Source organism: Rhinatrema bivittatum, chromosome 3 (assembly GCF_901001135.1).
Source record: "Rhinatrema bivittatum chromosome 3, aRhiBiv1.1, whole genome shotgun sequence".
NCBI lineage: Eukaryota > Metazoa > Chordata > Amphibia > Gymnophiona > Rhinatrematidae > Rhinatrema > Rhinatrema bivittatum.
Genome location: NC_042617.1, coordinates 529,295,034 through 529,310,036, shown reverse-complemented (window position 1 = coordinate 529,310,036; position 15,003 = coordinate 529,295,034). Strand labels below are relative to the sequence as shown.

At 45.0% G+C, this 15,003-nt stretch overlaps 1 protein-coding gene across 2 annotated transcripts in view; it reads right to left on the bottom strand.

Annotated features, from left to right (window-relative positions):
• The window catches only part of DNMT3A (DNA methyltransferase 3 alpha), a 502,482-nt gene that overhangs the window by 219,338 nt on the left and 268,141 nt on the right, over positions 1–15,003 (bottom strand). For both annotated transcript variants that reach the window (XM_029596281.1, XM_029596280.1), the window contains exon 9: positions 1,926–2,038. In XM_029596281.1, the coding sequence (XP_029452141.1) occupies positions 1,926–2,038 (113 nt within the window). The remainder of the gene's footprint in view (positions 1–1,925; positions 2,039–15,003) is intronic.

Sequence of the window (15,003 nt, the reverse complement as noted above, 5' to 3'; positions counted from 1 at the left end):
CGGACGGTTCCTCTTGGGAGGGAACTGACGGCGATGTCGAGGCATGATGATGCCTATGCCTATGTTTAGGCCTTACCTCGGGTCTCCGATCGCACAGATATCGTTGACGGTGTTGGCGAGGTTTTGTCCCCAGAACCGTCCGGTCAATTTTTTTTCAAGAGAATTTTCTTGGTACCTGCCACCGGTGAAGATTTTGATGAAGTAGACGGTGAAGGAATAAGTTGCAGGTGAAAAAGTTGATCAATTTTTTCCTGCTGAAGTTTTCTTCCTTTCGGTGTCATTTCCTGACATTGCTGACAGGAAGAAATATCATGGTTTTCACCTAAACAGATGACGCATTCTAGATGCGGGTCTGTGACCGACATGGTCCGATTACAGGCCGGGCATTTTTTGAAGCCTGAGGCCTTGGTGATATTGAAGACTGTCGATGAATGAGAGAAAAATTTTATTAGCGTTTTGAATAAAAACGCTGAAAAAATATCTCACCAGCCGGTGAGAGAGAAAACGAGTGAGATCCCGTGAGGGAGAGAACATTTTTAAACAATAACTTTTCAGTCAGAAATTGAGTAAAATCTCAGAGGCTCCGATCACCGCGATGCTGAGAGCAGCGCGGAAAAACGAAGACTAGAGTGAGACCCCTGTGGCAGAGAATACCTTGGCATGCTGGGCATGCTCAGTGGCCTCACAATGCCAGTCAAATGTTTCTAGAAACTTTGACAGAAGTTTTCCCGCAATGGGGCTCCATCAGTGACGTCACCCATATGTGAGGACTAGCATCCTGCTTGTCCTGGGATAAAGGCAATTCAGAGAAGGGCTACTAAATTGGTGCAGTGCATATGATTTAGAAAGGAAAAAAAGGATATGATACACATGTAAATAACTGAAAAGTTATAAAGTGCACAATAGGCAAACATTTTTCAGTGGAAAGGAAATTCTAGAACAAGTGATCATTATATAGGTTCAAAGGTTGGCGAGGTAGTCTGAAGAGTTAGATAAAATTCTTCATGGAAAGGTGATAAATGAACAGAAAAGCCTACCAGTGGAGAAACAAATAATGAAATTCAAGAAAACAGATGACCTCTACTTATGGAAAAGGGACAGGAAAGATGGAGGTGAACTATGGTCTATAGCACTGAAAAAAAGAATCAAACTGGAGAGAATAGATGGACTTTACAGTTCAAATCTGTCATAACATTTTGTTTCCATATTAAAGATACCATGCATTTCCCAGGAAACTGAGGGGTACTGAACTGTGATTGCTTTCCGGTTACATCACAGTGTGGATTGTCAACTAATAATTTGTAGGGGATACCTTGAATTTTATACATTTGTGACTAGCTATACTACCTTTAGCGCATCATGCAAAATCCATTGTTGTATTGATCTGATAAAAGGAGTATGCCTTGCAAAAACTACTCACAGATGTATTAAGTTTAATCCAATAAAAAGGTATCATTTACAGCTTTCTCATTACATTAGATTCTGTCTCTCTCTATACTAGTGCACTGCAACAAGAGGGCACTTAAGCAAACAGATCCTAATTTAAATCAACTGCCCATTGTTTTTTCATCCTTTTCCATGAAACTAACTTCATAAAAAAGCTACTTTAGATTTGAGTGTTTGCTGAAAATGAACCTACATGGAAATATATTAATAATGCATTCATGATTGTGAATACTACAGAAGAAACATTACTTGAATTTTTACTACAGGGAAACTTAAGTCATACAAGCAGTGTTTCAAAAGGGACTTTTTAAACCAGCAGATTACTAAAAAAGGATTACAAAGTAATAAAATAGAGTTGAAATGAAGAGGACGAAAAGGAATATGAAAAAGACAGAAAGAGAAAACAGGAATAGGAGAAAAGAAAGTGTGAGAGGAGAAGCACCAGATACAGATACCTTTGTGTCTTGTCTGCCCCTCACCTGCAGCAGTTATTGTTTCCACACATGAGCACCTCCCTCCCGCCACAACATATAGTGCAGTAGGACTGGTAACCATCGTCATCATACTGATATGCACATTCCAGGAAACAGTTCTGCAGAAGAACACAACATTGAGCATGAGAAAGGCTGAGCATTATATCTGTATGGAGGCAGCTTCTAATGGAAAAACCCTACCCACCCTAAGAAGACTGGGAAGTAAACTCCATGACAGGAGGCACAATTTGGATCAGGCCTAGAATTTAATTGTTCAAACCAATTATTTCTGTTGCTTAACATTTATTATTCACAAATATGGCAAAAACCTCTCTTGCTCTCGTCCTCCTTTAATCTTAAGAACAAAAGACTTGTCATATTGGGTCAGACTGAGGGTCCATCAAGCCCAGTATCCTGTTTCCAACAGTGGTCAATCCTTTACTTCTTCTCTGCCTTCGCCCCCCTCTCATTCCCTTTTTCTCTCTTCTTTCTTCCCAACTTTGCTTCCCATTTTCTTACACACTCCTTCTTTCCAACTTCTCTTTTTCTGGAATTTGTTTTACATTTTTCTATATTTTGTTTTATATCTTTTGTTTGTTTGTGTTACTGTTTTATGGTTTGATTATCTGTATTAAATTTGATCCACTTAGTACAACTATATTGAGCATTGCAGAATATAAGTGTGGCACCTATGCCACAGAATGTGAATAGAGTTTCAAAGTGCTGTAAAGATTTAATGGTAAAATGCAGGTTTCCTCTTTCTGGGAGCCTTGAATGGTATTGAATAGTAGGTAAATATCTGCTGGAAGTGCACACGGAACAAGAGATCAATCTGTAAGCAGGGCAAGGAATATTCTAAAGCCCTGGGTCAGCTGTATGTCAGGAGGTGTAACCTGCCTTCTTGACAGACAGAGAAGGTGCATGCCCCCTTTGGGGCTTGGTTATGGAGCAGAAATGATAAAAGACCCTGACACTCCTGCGTTGGGGGCTGTTCCAGATTGCAAGGAAAGAGAATGGAATGGAATAGAGCTGTGATCCTCACCCAGGAGTGAAGGGATTTTCCCCTAAAAAAAACCCCCAGAGGCTTAAGCGCAGAGGAGAAGGTGTAAAGAGTGCAATACAGCCTGGAAATTGGAATTTAAAAGATAAATTCTTAACTTAACTAAAGCAGGAACTCATCTATGCCAGGAAGCCAAACTGTGCCAGAGAGAACTTGTTTTGGGGTTCGAAGTATCCAGAGGCTGTACCAGAGGATTTTTTCTTTTAACACTCGCGATAAGTAAAAGGGGCATGGTTATAATTTTAGTGTTACCGCAGCATATGCTATTTTAGCACTTTGCATAGGTATTTTATAACATGCGTTAAAGTTATCTCACCCCCACAATATTTTTATTTTGCAAGCAGCAAAGTGCCCAGACAGGGATTTTCTTATTTTGTGCTGCTCCTGGCTACAGAGAGTCTCTTTATATTGCTCTCATAGAAGTCACCTATTTATACCACTATTGGAGGGTCATCTAGTAACTTGAGGTGAAGTTTTGGTGGTGGTCTAGGATTTTGGGGCCAGTTTTACATGCACAGTGAGACGTACGAACAACACAGTACACATCAGTGAAGATTTGACATGACTTTGAGAGAGGAAAGTCACACAAAGATGAGATTTCTACAGTGTTCTCTCGCCCTAGCTTGACAGTATCCTGGTAGAGAGTCCATCAAGATAGGGCAAGAGAACTCTGTACAAATCCCATCTTTGTGTGACTTTCCTCACTCAAATTCACATCAAACCTTCACTGATATGTACTGTGCTGTTCGTACATCTCACTGTGCATGTATAACTGGCCCCAAAACTCTAGTCCACCACCAAAACCTCACCTCGAGTTAATAAATGACCCTCCTATAGTGGTATACATAGATGACTATTATGTGTGCCACCTCAGAGGCTCTTTCTCTCTCTTTCTACTCCACTCCTCTCTCCCTGAAATGGGATTCATGATATTTATTGCGAATCCTGGTTCGGGCATATTGCACGGCTTAAAGCCAGGAAAAATGATGTAGTTATTTCCAGCGTTTAAATTGTGCGATAATGTGGGTTACACTATCACACGCTGCATTAATGCCCCTCATTTTATTGATCCCCCCCCCCCAACTCCTCCCTGTCAATAAATTCCAAAAATTTGCATTCACATCACTCGTTGCGATAAATATCGCATGCATTATGGCATTATCGTGGGCATTTGGGCTCTAATGCCCGTGATAACACCATAACGCATTTTGATGAATGACCCTGTAAAGAGACTAGAAAGAAAACCAGGCTAGCTTGTGCAAAACCTAAGAAGAAAAGCAAGTTTGCTTACCGTAAACGATGTTTCCGTAGATAGCAGGATGAATTAGCCATGCTGTCATGGGGGATCTGTCAATCAGGCGGAGCTTGTCAAAGCAGAGAACAGAGCTTTGCTCTCTGCGGCTGCGCATGTTTTCCCACGCAGGAAAGTAACGGAATCTCCTCAGTCTGTGATTAAGCTGTAGTGTAGTCGAAGACTAGGTGACTGCCAGGAAGGAGGGTGGGTCAGCATGGCTAATTCATCCTGCTATCTACGGAAACATCGTTTACGGTAAGCAAACTTGCTTTTTCCCGTCGATAGTAGGGCTGAATTAGCCATGCTGTCATGGGAATCCCAAGCTCCCGATCTCGTCAGTAGTTATATTAGTGTTTGGACGTGATCTTTGATAGTGTGGCAGTTACCGTGGACAGGACGATAGAGATTGCAGTATTGCTTGCCCTATCTTCGCATCAGTGGCTGTTTGTTGGTCAAGGCAGTAATGAGATGTGAAGGTATGCAGTGATGACCATGTCGCCGCCTTGCAAATGTCTATGGGTTGCACATTACTCAAGTGTGCTAAGGAGGTTGCTACTGCTCTAACTTGGTGAGCTTTAGGAGTAGACTGTAAATGTAAACTCTGTTTTTCATAGCAGAATTTGATGCACTGCGCTATCCAACTGGAGATGGTGCGCTTAGCCACTGGTAGTCCAGGTGCCTTTGGGTCAAAGGAGACAAAGAGTTGAGAAACACGGTAGACCGAGTTCGTTCTTTCTTTGTAGTGTGTTAAAGCTCTTTTACAATCCAGTGTGTGCAGTAGTTTTTCCCTATCGTTCGAATGAGGTTTAGGGAAAAAAGTTGGTAATTCCATTGTCTGATTGAGATGGAATGGTGTAACTACTTTCGGTAGAAAGGACGGGTGAGTCCGTAGAACTACCTTCTGGTGATGAAATTGCAAGTATGGAGGATAATGGACCAAAGCTTGTAACTCACTCACTCTTCTTGCTGATGTGACTGCAACCAGAAATACCACCTTCCAGGTGAGGTATTTAATGTGTGTCGAATCCATGGGTTCAAAGGGATAAAGCATGAGCTGTTCCAGAACTATGTTGAGGTTCCATGGAACTGGAGGTTTGGATACCGGAGGAGGAATGGGTGTTAAACCCTTCATGAAACGAGTCAGTAATGGGTGATTGGATATAGGAATGTCATTGATTGGTCTATGATAGGCGCCTATGGTGCTGAGGTGAACTCTGATGGATGATGTTGCTAGACCAGCTATATATAGTGTATGAAGATAATCAATGAGCAGTCCAATGGTGGTACACCGTTGGAAGTGCACGAGGCAGAGTAGCGTTTCCATTTATAGCTATAATTGTTTCTGGTTGAAAGTTTCCTTGATTGTAACAAAATGAATTGTGCTGAAGTGGAAACTCCTTGTTCTGTCAGTAGGAGCCTCTCAATCTCCAAGCTGTCAAGTGTAGAGATGAGCGTAGCGGATGTAGAAGTGTCCCTTGATCTTGGCAGAGAAGATCTTGTCGATTCGGTAATGGAATTGGATCCTTGATGGATAGTCGAAGCAGGAAACTGTACCATGGCTGCCTCGGCCAAGCCGGGGCTATGAGTATCAGTTGAGCTTTGTCCGCTATACACTTCTGAATTGTTCTTGTTATGAGAGGTATGGGAGGAAAGGCATAGAGAAGGCCTATCGTCCACGGAATGAGGAAGGCATCTTGAGTGATCCTGAATTGGCTTGGTTTTATCGAGCAGAATTTGGAAACCTGAGCATTGACCTCTGTTGCAAAGAGATCTATCGAAGGTGTCCCCCACTGCAGAAATATGTCTTGGGCTATTTCTGTATTGAGTGTCCATTCGTGGGGATGAAAGATGCGGCTTAGCCTGTCCGCTCTTGTGTTTGCAACTCCCGGTAGGTAAGTTGCTTGCAGATGTATGCAATTCTTGTGAGCGTGTTCGAAGATTGTCAGGGTCTCCTTGCAGAGGGACCATGAACCGGACCCTCCTTGTTTGTTGATGTAAAACATCGCCACTTGGTTGTCTGTGTAGATCATGACCCTGCGTCCCTTCAGGTGGTCTTGAAAGACTCGCAATGCATTGCGAATCGCTCTGAGTTCCAATAGATTTATTTGTAGATTCTGTTCTGAGATTGTCCATAACCCTTGGGTTTCGTAAGTCTCGAGGTGTGCACCCCATCCCTTGCGAGACGCATCCATGGTTAGGACTGCATTGTGAGGAGGGGGGCTGAACAATGCTCCTTTGGACAGGGTGGAATCTAGGAGCCACCATGCTATATCTTTTTTCATTTCTGCGGTCAGCGATACCTTCTGCGTCAATGGTTGTGAATGCTGTTTCCATTGGCGCTTTAGACCCCATTGTAGGCGCCTCATGTGTAGCCTGGTGTTGAGGACCGTGAAATTTGCCGCTGCCATGTGGCCCAGAATTACTAGGACTTGTCTTGCTGACGGCCTGTGAGTATGTTTCAAGGTGTGTAGAAGTTGACGGAAATGTGATATTCTGTCGTCTGGAAGGTATGCTCTGTTGCACGTAGTGTCCAGGTATGCACCTATGAACTGCAACTGTTGTGTTGGATGTAGGTGTGATTTTTGAAAATTTATCACAAACCCTAGTTCTTGCAAACATTGTATCACTCGATGGAGGTGATTCAGCAAGATGTTTGGAGTTGAGGCTATTATGAGCCAATCGTCCAGATATGGAAAGATGATTATACCTTGTTTTCTGAGATGAGCCACCACCACTATCATGCATTTGGTGAAGACTCTGGGTGCTGCCGATAGTCCAAAGGGAAGAACTTTGTACTGGTAGTGTTGATGTCTGTAGCGAAAGCATAGGTAACGCCACGAGGATGGATGGATTGGAATGTGTGTGTAAGCATCCTTCAGGTCGATGGAGCACATCCAATCGTTGGTTTGAATGAGAGGAAGAATTGACTTCAACGATACCATTTTGAATTTCTCCTTGGTGAGAAATTTGTTCAACTCCCTTAGGTCTAGTATGGGGCGAAGGCCCCCAGACTTCTTTGGTATAAGGAAGTACGGGGGATTAAAATGCTGCTAATTTGGGGTGTGGGTGGATCTGTCGAATTGCTTGTTGTTTGCGAAGTAAAGCAATTTCCTCCCCCAGTTGTGGATGGGAATTGTGAGTCTTGAGTGTGGAAAGATGAGGCAAGATGGGTTTTGTGACAAATTGGAGTTGGTAACCTTGACGTACTATCTCCAAAACCCATTGATCTGATGTTATTCTTTCCCAGGCTTCCAGGCAAGCACAAATTCTGCCTGGAGGAGCTTGATGTTGTGGTGGCGGCTGAACAACTAAAAAGACGAAGTCGCTTTTGCTGCAGTAGCTGGCTGTTGTGCCTGCTGTCTCTGGCTACGTGGTTTACCCCTTCGTTGATTTGATGTATTGTTTTGTGGAGCAGGACGCTGGTAGGAAGGGTATGGCTGGGTACGAAAAGATTGATAACATCTATAGGGTCTTCTGGCATATGGTTGCCTACGAGTGGATCCCATATAACGACGTGTAGTCGAGTAAATAGGATTCGATGTTAGAGATTGTACTGCTAGAACTTCTTCTTTTAATTTACTTACTGTGTCCTGAAATCTTTCTCCGAACAGGTTATCTCCTGTACATGGGAGGTTTGTTAGTTTCTCGTGCAAGTCGTCACGTATCGAACTTGAACGTAACCATGCTAGTCTTCGGGCTGCAATGGCTGTTGCAAACGCCCTGGATGATGTTTCATGTGCTTCGTAGATTGACCTCAAGAGGTGTCGAGAACACTCTTCCATATCATGAAGAGGCTGAGGTATCTGTTCAGCCACCGAGGAATGTATACCTTTCATAGCTTGCATGCATTCATATAGATATTGTACCATATAGAACTGATGTTGCATAATTCGTGCAGTTAACATCGAGTTATGGAATATTTTCCTGCCAAACTCATCTAGATATTTGTTGTCCATTCCCGGTGGGAAAGTGGAATGCAGCTTTGTTTTCTTGAACCTTTGCATCGCCGACTCTACTACAATTGATGTGTGAGGTAATTGTGGTAGAGTGTATAGTGAAGCTTTCTTCATACGAAATTTTATGTCTGTTTTCCTGGAAACGGCTGCAATTGTATAAGGTGCTTCCCAGGATTTTTGTAAAACTGAATGCGGGATCTCTTGTGGTGGAAGAGATGCTGGTTCCACCTGAGTATCAAATATCTTTAGCAGACCAAGGGTTTCTGCTCTAGGGTCTGTTTCTTTTTGGAACTCTAGTTGTAGAATGGTACCCATTTTTTCTAGGAATTTTGTAAGGTCTTCAGGAGGGGAATACGGCTCCTGTAGTTGGTCCTGCGGATCCGACAGACATCCCACCGATGATGATGGGGATGTTTGTATTGAAGGAGAATCAAAAGAGGTATCATGTACCTGATTTGGCGAGGCTGGTTGGTGTAACATGGGAGATGTCGGTGGTTCTGCCGACTGTTCTTCCTGAGACTGTGCTTTATGTTTTGTAGCATTGTCATCATCAATATTAGTCATTTTGAATGATGATTGCAGCGTCTCGTAAAATCCTGATAACGATTGAGACAATTGAAAAAATGCTTCTCTTGTATGAGAGGGCATTACCATACGATTGTCTTGTTGTAGTGGGACAGCTGTTTGCGGTGAAGCTGGAACTTGCCCATCCTTTTGTATTTTATTGACTGAAGTATTTCTTAAGTCTTCCGAATCTGAAGAAGTGTTAGAGGAAGAAATTTGTACCACTGCTCTTTTTGAGTAGGTAGTAGATGGCACTTTGCGAGATGATTTAGAAGTCGAAGGACTTATCTCCCATGTAGCACTCCTCTTTTTTAAATTTTTGAAATGGGAGTGACCTGAGTATTCCTGATAGTCATCAGATGATGAATCAGTATCTGTGGCTTCAGCCTCCGAAGAAGGGCTGTGTGAAGAGTATCGTTTTCGTTTCAACTCTGTCCTTAATTGTTGAGTTGAATAATTGTGGTTTCTACACGCAGATTTTGATTTATGCGCTGATTTAGATTTATGCGCGGATATAGAGTTATGCGCAGGTATGCGCAGTTATAGACTTATGCGCGCTTGTAGATCTGTGCGTGGAAGTAGATTTGTGCGCGGTTGTAGTTGTATGCGCGTATTTTCTTGATCCCGCGCGCACAGAGGTTATCGGCGCCGATGTGTTTGGCGCCGTACGCTTAAGTTTCTCCGGCACCGTGCGCGTATGTGTTCGGCACGGTGGTTTCTTCAGCACCATGCGCGCCGACTCAGACTTTGGCACCGATATGAAATCATGCGCAGACGGCGTCGTAGGCGTCGGCGCCGAGGTGTTCTTCTTCGATGAGATATGTTGCGGCTCTCTAGGCACTGAGGATTTCTGAGAATCCATTGGCCTTCGTCTTTTTGAATTTCCCTTACCTCCTAGAGTGGAGGATTTAGGATCAGACGAGAAAGTTTTCCTTTTTGAAGGAGCTGATGAAGTTAACGGGCCAGGCGATGAGTGAGCCTCCGACGGCTCTCGTGAGGCAAAAAGTTCCTGAAGCCTATAGGCCCTTTGTTTTAATGCTCTGGGTGAAATCCTTGAGCAAAACTCACAATCCTCTCGATTGTGATGTGGTCCGAGACATTTGTAACATCGGTCGTGTCCGTCCGTGACCGACATTATTTTACCACAACTACAGGGTTTAAACCCTGGTTTTGACATTTCAAATCTGTTTTTAAACTGAGGAGATATCAGCTCCGCGTGCGTTCCCGCTCGCGGAAAAAACAGACTGAGGAGATTCCGTTACTTTCCTGCATGGGAACACACGCGCAGCCGCAGAGAGCAAAGCTCTGTTCTCTGCTTTGACAAGCTCCGCCTCCCGGGCCTGATTGACAGATCCCCCATGACAGCATGGCTAATTCAGCCCTGCTATCGACGGGAAAACAAAGTAACCAGGACTACTGTGTTGCTGTAAAAGGGAACTGTTATTTAAGGAGAGAGCTATAAGGAGACGAGTTAAGATTTCTGGAACTGTAATTATGTTTGATTTCTGTATATCAAACGTTGCTTACCTGTAACAGGTGTCCTCACATATGGGTGACATCACAGGATGGAGCCCAATCATGGAACACTTTTTTCAAAGTTTCTAGAACTTTGACTGGCACCTACTGGGCATGCCCAGCATGGCACTAAACCTGCAGCCAGCAGGGGTCCCTCTTCAGTCTTGTTTAAAGCTACAGGAAGTGCCGAAAAATAAAATAAGAAAACGTAACAAACCCAACACCGCGGGGCAGCGGGCGGGTTTCGTAAGGACTAACATCCTGCTGTCCTGTGAGAACACCTGTTACAGGTAAGCAACATTTGCTTTCTCACAGGACAAGCAGGATGGTAGTCCTCATATATGGGTGAGTACCGAGCTGAGGATGTCCGAGAAATGAACCAAATGTACCCAAGATGTGCAATAGGCACAAGGACTGCGGTGGAATTTGGTAGAGGGCATCCTGAACCTAATGGGCAGGCGGAAGGGTGTTGGTATATCAAGTTGTAAAAAGGTTTCGCAAGACAGACTGGCCGAAGATGGAATCTTGTCTTCCGTCCTTGTCTAAGCAATAATGGGCTGTAAAGGTATGGAGTGAACACCAGGTAGCAGCCCTGCAAATGTCAGGAAGCGGCACCGAGCGTAGGTGCGCTAAGGTCGCCATGGCCCTCACAGAGTGTGCTTTAACACGGTCTTGAAGCGGAATGCCTGCTTGCTGATAGCAAAAGGATATGCAGTCCGCTAACCAGGAGGAGAGCGTCTGCTTACCCACAGGCTGCCCCAATTTGATGGAATGGAAAGAGACAAATAATTGAGTACTTTTCCTGTGGGCAGCTGTACGGTCTAGATAGAAGGCTAGAGCCAGTTTGCAGTCAAGGGTATACAGAGCCTGTTCTCCTGGATTGGAGAAAGAAGGTAGGTAGTATAATGGTTCAATTAATGTGAAATTCCGATACTACCTTAGGTAAGAACTTAGGGTGAGTGTGGAGTACAGCCCGTTCCTGCAGAAGTTTAGTGTAAGGCAGATAGGTAACTAGGGCCTGTAACTCACTAACTCTGCGAGCAGATGTGATTGCTAAAAGAAAAATCACTTTCCATGTGAGATAGCGAAGATCACAGGATTGGAGAACTTGAATGGTGGTAACATGAGCCGACCCAAAACCAGATTGAGGTCCCAAGAAGGGGCCGGAGGGCGTAGTGGAGGCTTGAGGTGAAGCAAGCCTTTCAGAAAACATGTTACGAGGGGTTGTACTGAAATAGGAACATCCCCGACACCTTTATGGAAGGCAGCCACCGCACTGACATACATTCTGATGGAGGAAGTTTTTAGACCTGATTCTGACAAGTGCCAGAGATAGTCTAGAAACTTCGTGGTGGAACAGGTAAAGGGATCAAGGGATTGAGAAGAACACTATGATTTAAACCTATTCCATTTGTATAGGTAAGACTTTCTTGTGGAAGGCTTCCGTGAAGCAATCAGGACACTGGAAACTGGCTCCGAAAGGTTAAGTGGCTGAAGAATTAACCTTTCAACATCCAAGCTATCAGGGACAAAGCTTGAAGATTGGGGTGGCGTAGGCACCCGCCATTCTGAGTGATCAGAAGCGGGTCCATTCCCAAGGGAATGTGCCTGCGAATGGAGAGATCCTGAAGTACTGGATACCACACTTGGCGAGGCCAGTGAGGTGCTATCAGGATTAGGCATCCTTTGTCCTGACTTCACGAGAGGCTTCGAGAGAAGTAGAGGGAATGCTTATAGGAGACCGGTTGCCCATGAGAGGGAGAAAGCATCTCTTGGCTGTGAGTGTTGGCTGCGAGTGAGAGAGCAAAAGTTCTCTACCTTGTGGTTTTCAGGTGACGCAAAGAGGTCTATACGAGGTTTACCCCAACATTGGAATATTGCATCCGTAACTGAGGGGTTGAGGGACCACTTGTGCGGATGGAAAGCGCAACTTAGGTTGTCCGCCAACACAATGTCCACTCCCGGCAAATAGGTGGCCCTGAGGTACATCGAGTGGGAGAGGGCCTCCGTCTATATCTGCGCAGCTTCCTGACACTGTAGGAAGGAGCCCGTCACTCCCTGTTTGTTGATGTTCCACATGGCCACCTGATTGTCCGTCTGAATCAGGATGACCTGATTGGAAAGGCGATCCTGAAATATCCTGAGAGCATATCTGATTGCTCGAAGCTCCAGAAAATTGATTTGGTGTTTGGCTTCCTCTGGAGACCAAGTTCCTTGTGTTTGCAAATCGGCCACATGGTATCCCCAGCCGAGGTTGGAAGCATCGGTGGTGAGAATTATTTGAGGGTCTGGAGCCTGGAAGGGCATGCCTTGGAGGAGATTGATCTGATTTTTCCTCCAGGCTAGAGACTGATGGAGTGAGTCGGTGATGTGGACAGTAGTTGACAGAGGTTGGACATACTGAGTCCATTGTGACCTTAGAGTCCACTGCATGACGCTCCTGGCCAAGCGGGCCATTGGGGTAACCTGTACTGAGGACGACATGTGTCCCAGTAGGATGAGGAAGTGGCATGCAGTCATGCATTGCTGAGACTGTAGCTGGTGTGCGAAGGAGATGAGTGAGAGCTTGCTGTTGAGGCAGAAATGTCTTTGCCTGCAAGGTGTCCAAGTCTGCCCCTATGAATGATAAAGTTTGAGATGGGACTAAGCAGGATTTTGCGTAGTTGACGAGAAATCCTAGCGAAATCAGAGTGTGTAAAGTAAGAAGTAGGGACGACAGAGCAGCTTGCTGAGTGGGAGCCCTGATCAACTAATCGTCTAAATAGGAGTAGTCGTGAACACCTTGAGTCCAGAGGAAGGCTGCTACTACTACGAGGCACTTGGTGAAGACTCGTGGTGCAGATGCCAGGCCGAATGGTGGTACTGATAGTGCTTGAGGCCTACTAGAAATCTCAGGAATCTGCGATGAGATGGATTTATCGCAATGTGCGTGTATGCATCTTGGAGATCGAGAGAGCAGATCCAGTCTCCTCTTTGCAGAAGAGGAAGGAGGGAACCCAAGGTTACTATCTTGAACTTTTCTCGTTGGAGGTACTTGTTGAGGGCACGTAGGTCCAGAATTGGATGAACGCCTCCTGATTTTTTGGGGATTAGAAAGTACCGGGAATAGAATCCTAGGCCTTGTTGAGAGTAAGGTTCTGGTTCTATTGCTCTGGACTGGAGTAGGAGGGAGACCTCCTGCTCCAGGAGTAGTGAGTGGTCGGATGTTCTCCAAGCAGGTAAAGGTGGGGAGTCCGGTGGAATGGAGAGAAAGTTCAGGCGATAACCTTGAGAGATTATGGTAAGGACCCACTTGTCTAAGGTGATTGTGTGCCACCTGTTATTGAAATGGCACAATCGACCTCCCACTGGTATCTGAGGCAGTGGACACTGGCTGCTGCTCTCTATGTAGGAGTCAAAAACTGGAAGCAGAACCTGGCTGAGGAGCTGCTTGCGGCTTTTGTTTACGAGGTTGACGAGACTGAGCCTTTTGGAAAGTTCTCGTGGAACGAGTCCTAGACTGCGGTGGATAGGACTTCTTTGGACGGAAGAATGACTTTTTAGTATCCTTCCTGAAAGGCTGTTTGGAGGAATACACAGAGGACATCAGAGACAGCTGGCGAAGGGTCTCATGATGATCCTTGAGTTTCGCCACCGTCCGCTGAATCTGTTCCCCAAACAGATTGTCTCCTATGCAGGGCAGATCATATAATCTGTCTTGTACTTCAGGGCGCAAGTCTGAAGAGCCAGGCCCATCTTCTTGCAGAAATAGCAGCTGCAGATACCCTGGAAGCAGTGTCGAAGATATCATAAGAGGATCTTATTTCCTGCTTCCCTGCCTCAAAACCCTTGTGTACTAGGGTTAGAAGTTGTTCTTGGAATTGCTGAGGCAGGGACTCTGCAAAGTCCTGAATCTGCTTGAATAAGACCCTCTTGTACTGGGTCATATATAGCTGGTAGGAGGCTATCTGAAAGAAAAGCATTGACCCCTGGAAGACACACTGGCCAATGGCATCCAGGAATTTCTGTTCCTTACCTGGGGGAAAGGAAGAGTGGGGTTTTGATCTTTTTGCCCTTTTTTGGGCAGATTCTACCACCACAGATTGGTGATCCAGCTGAGGTTTCTGGAATCCTGGGGCTGACTGGACAAAATAAGTGGTATCAGCTTTTCTGTTGATTGAAACAACATAACCAGGGTGTTCCCAGTTCTTTTTGAGGAGATCCAAAAGAACTTGGTGAATAGGGATGGAGGTTATTTCCTTGGGAGCATCCAGGAATTGTAACAGCTCCATCATTTGATGCCTGTTATCTTGTTCAGTCTGCAATTGGAAGGGAACCAATTCAGACATTTCCTTCACAAAATTTATGAAGGATAGGTCCTCTGGAGAAGAACGCTTCCTGCTTTCAGTAGGAGAAGGTGGCAATGGCAAGTCATCAGTGTCTTGAGAAGAATTGTCGGTCCAGGTGTCATAGGGATCAGGACCTGCCCCTCTAGGAGCCTGAGATGGACGGGATGATGGTATTCCTGAAGGTCCCGGTCTAGGTTCCGAAGGCATCGAGGGAAGTTCTGGGGGCACCGATGAAGGCATCGAGGGCATTGATGGATGGATTGGTGACGCTGATGGGCACCGGCATCGATGGTTGAGGCATCGGAAGAACTCTCGATGGAAGAATGCGGAACTGTGTTTCCCATCCCGATGACAGGGTAAGCGGGGA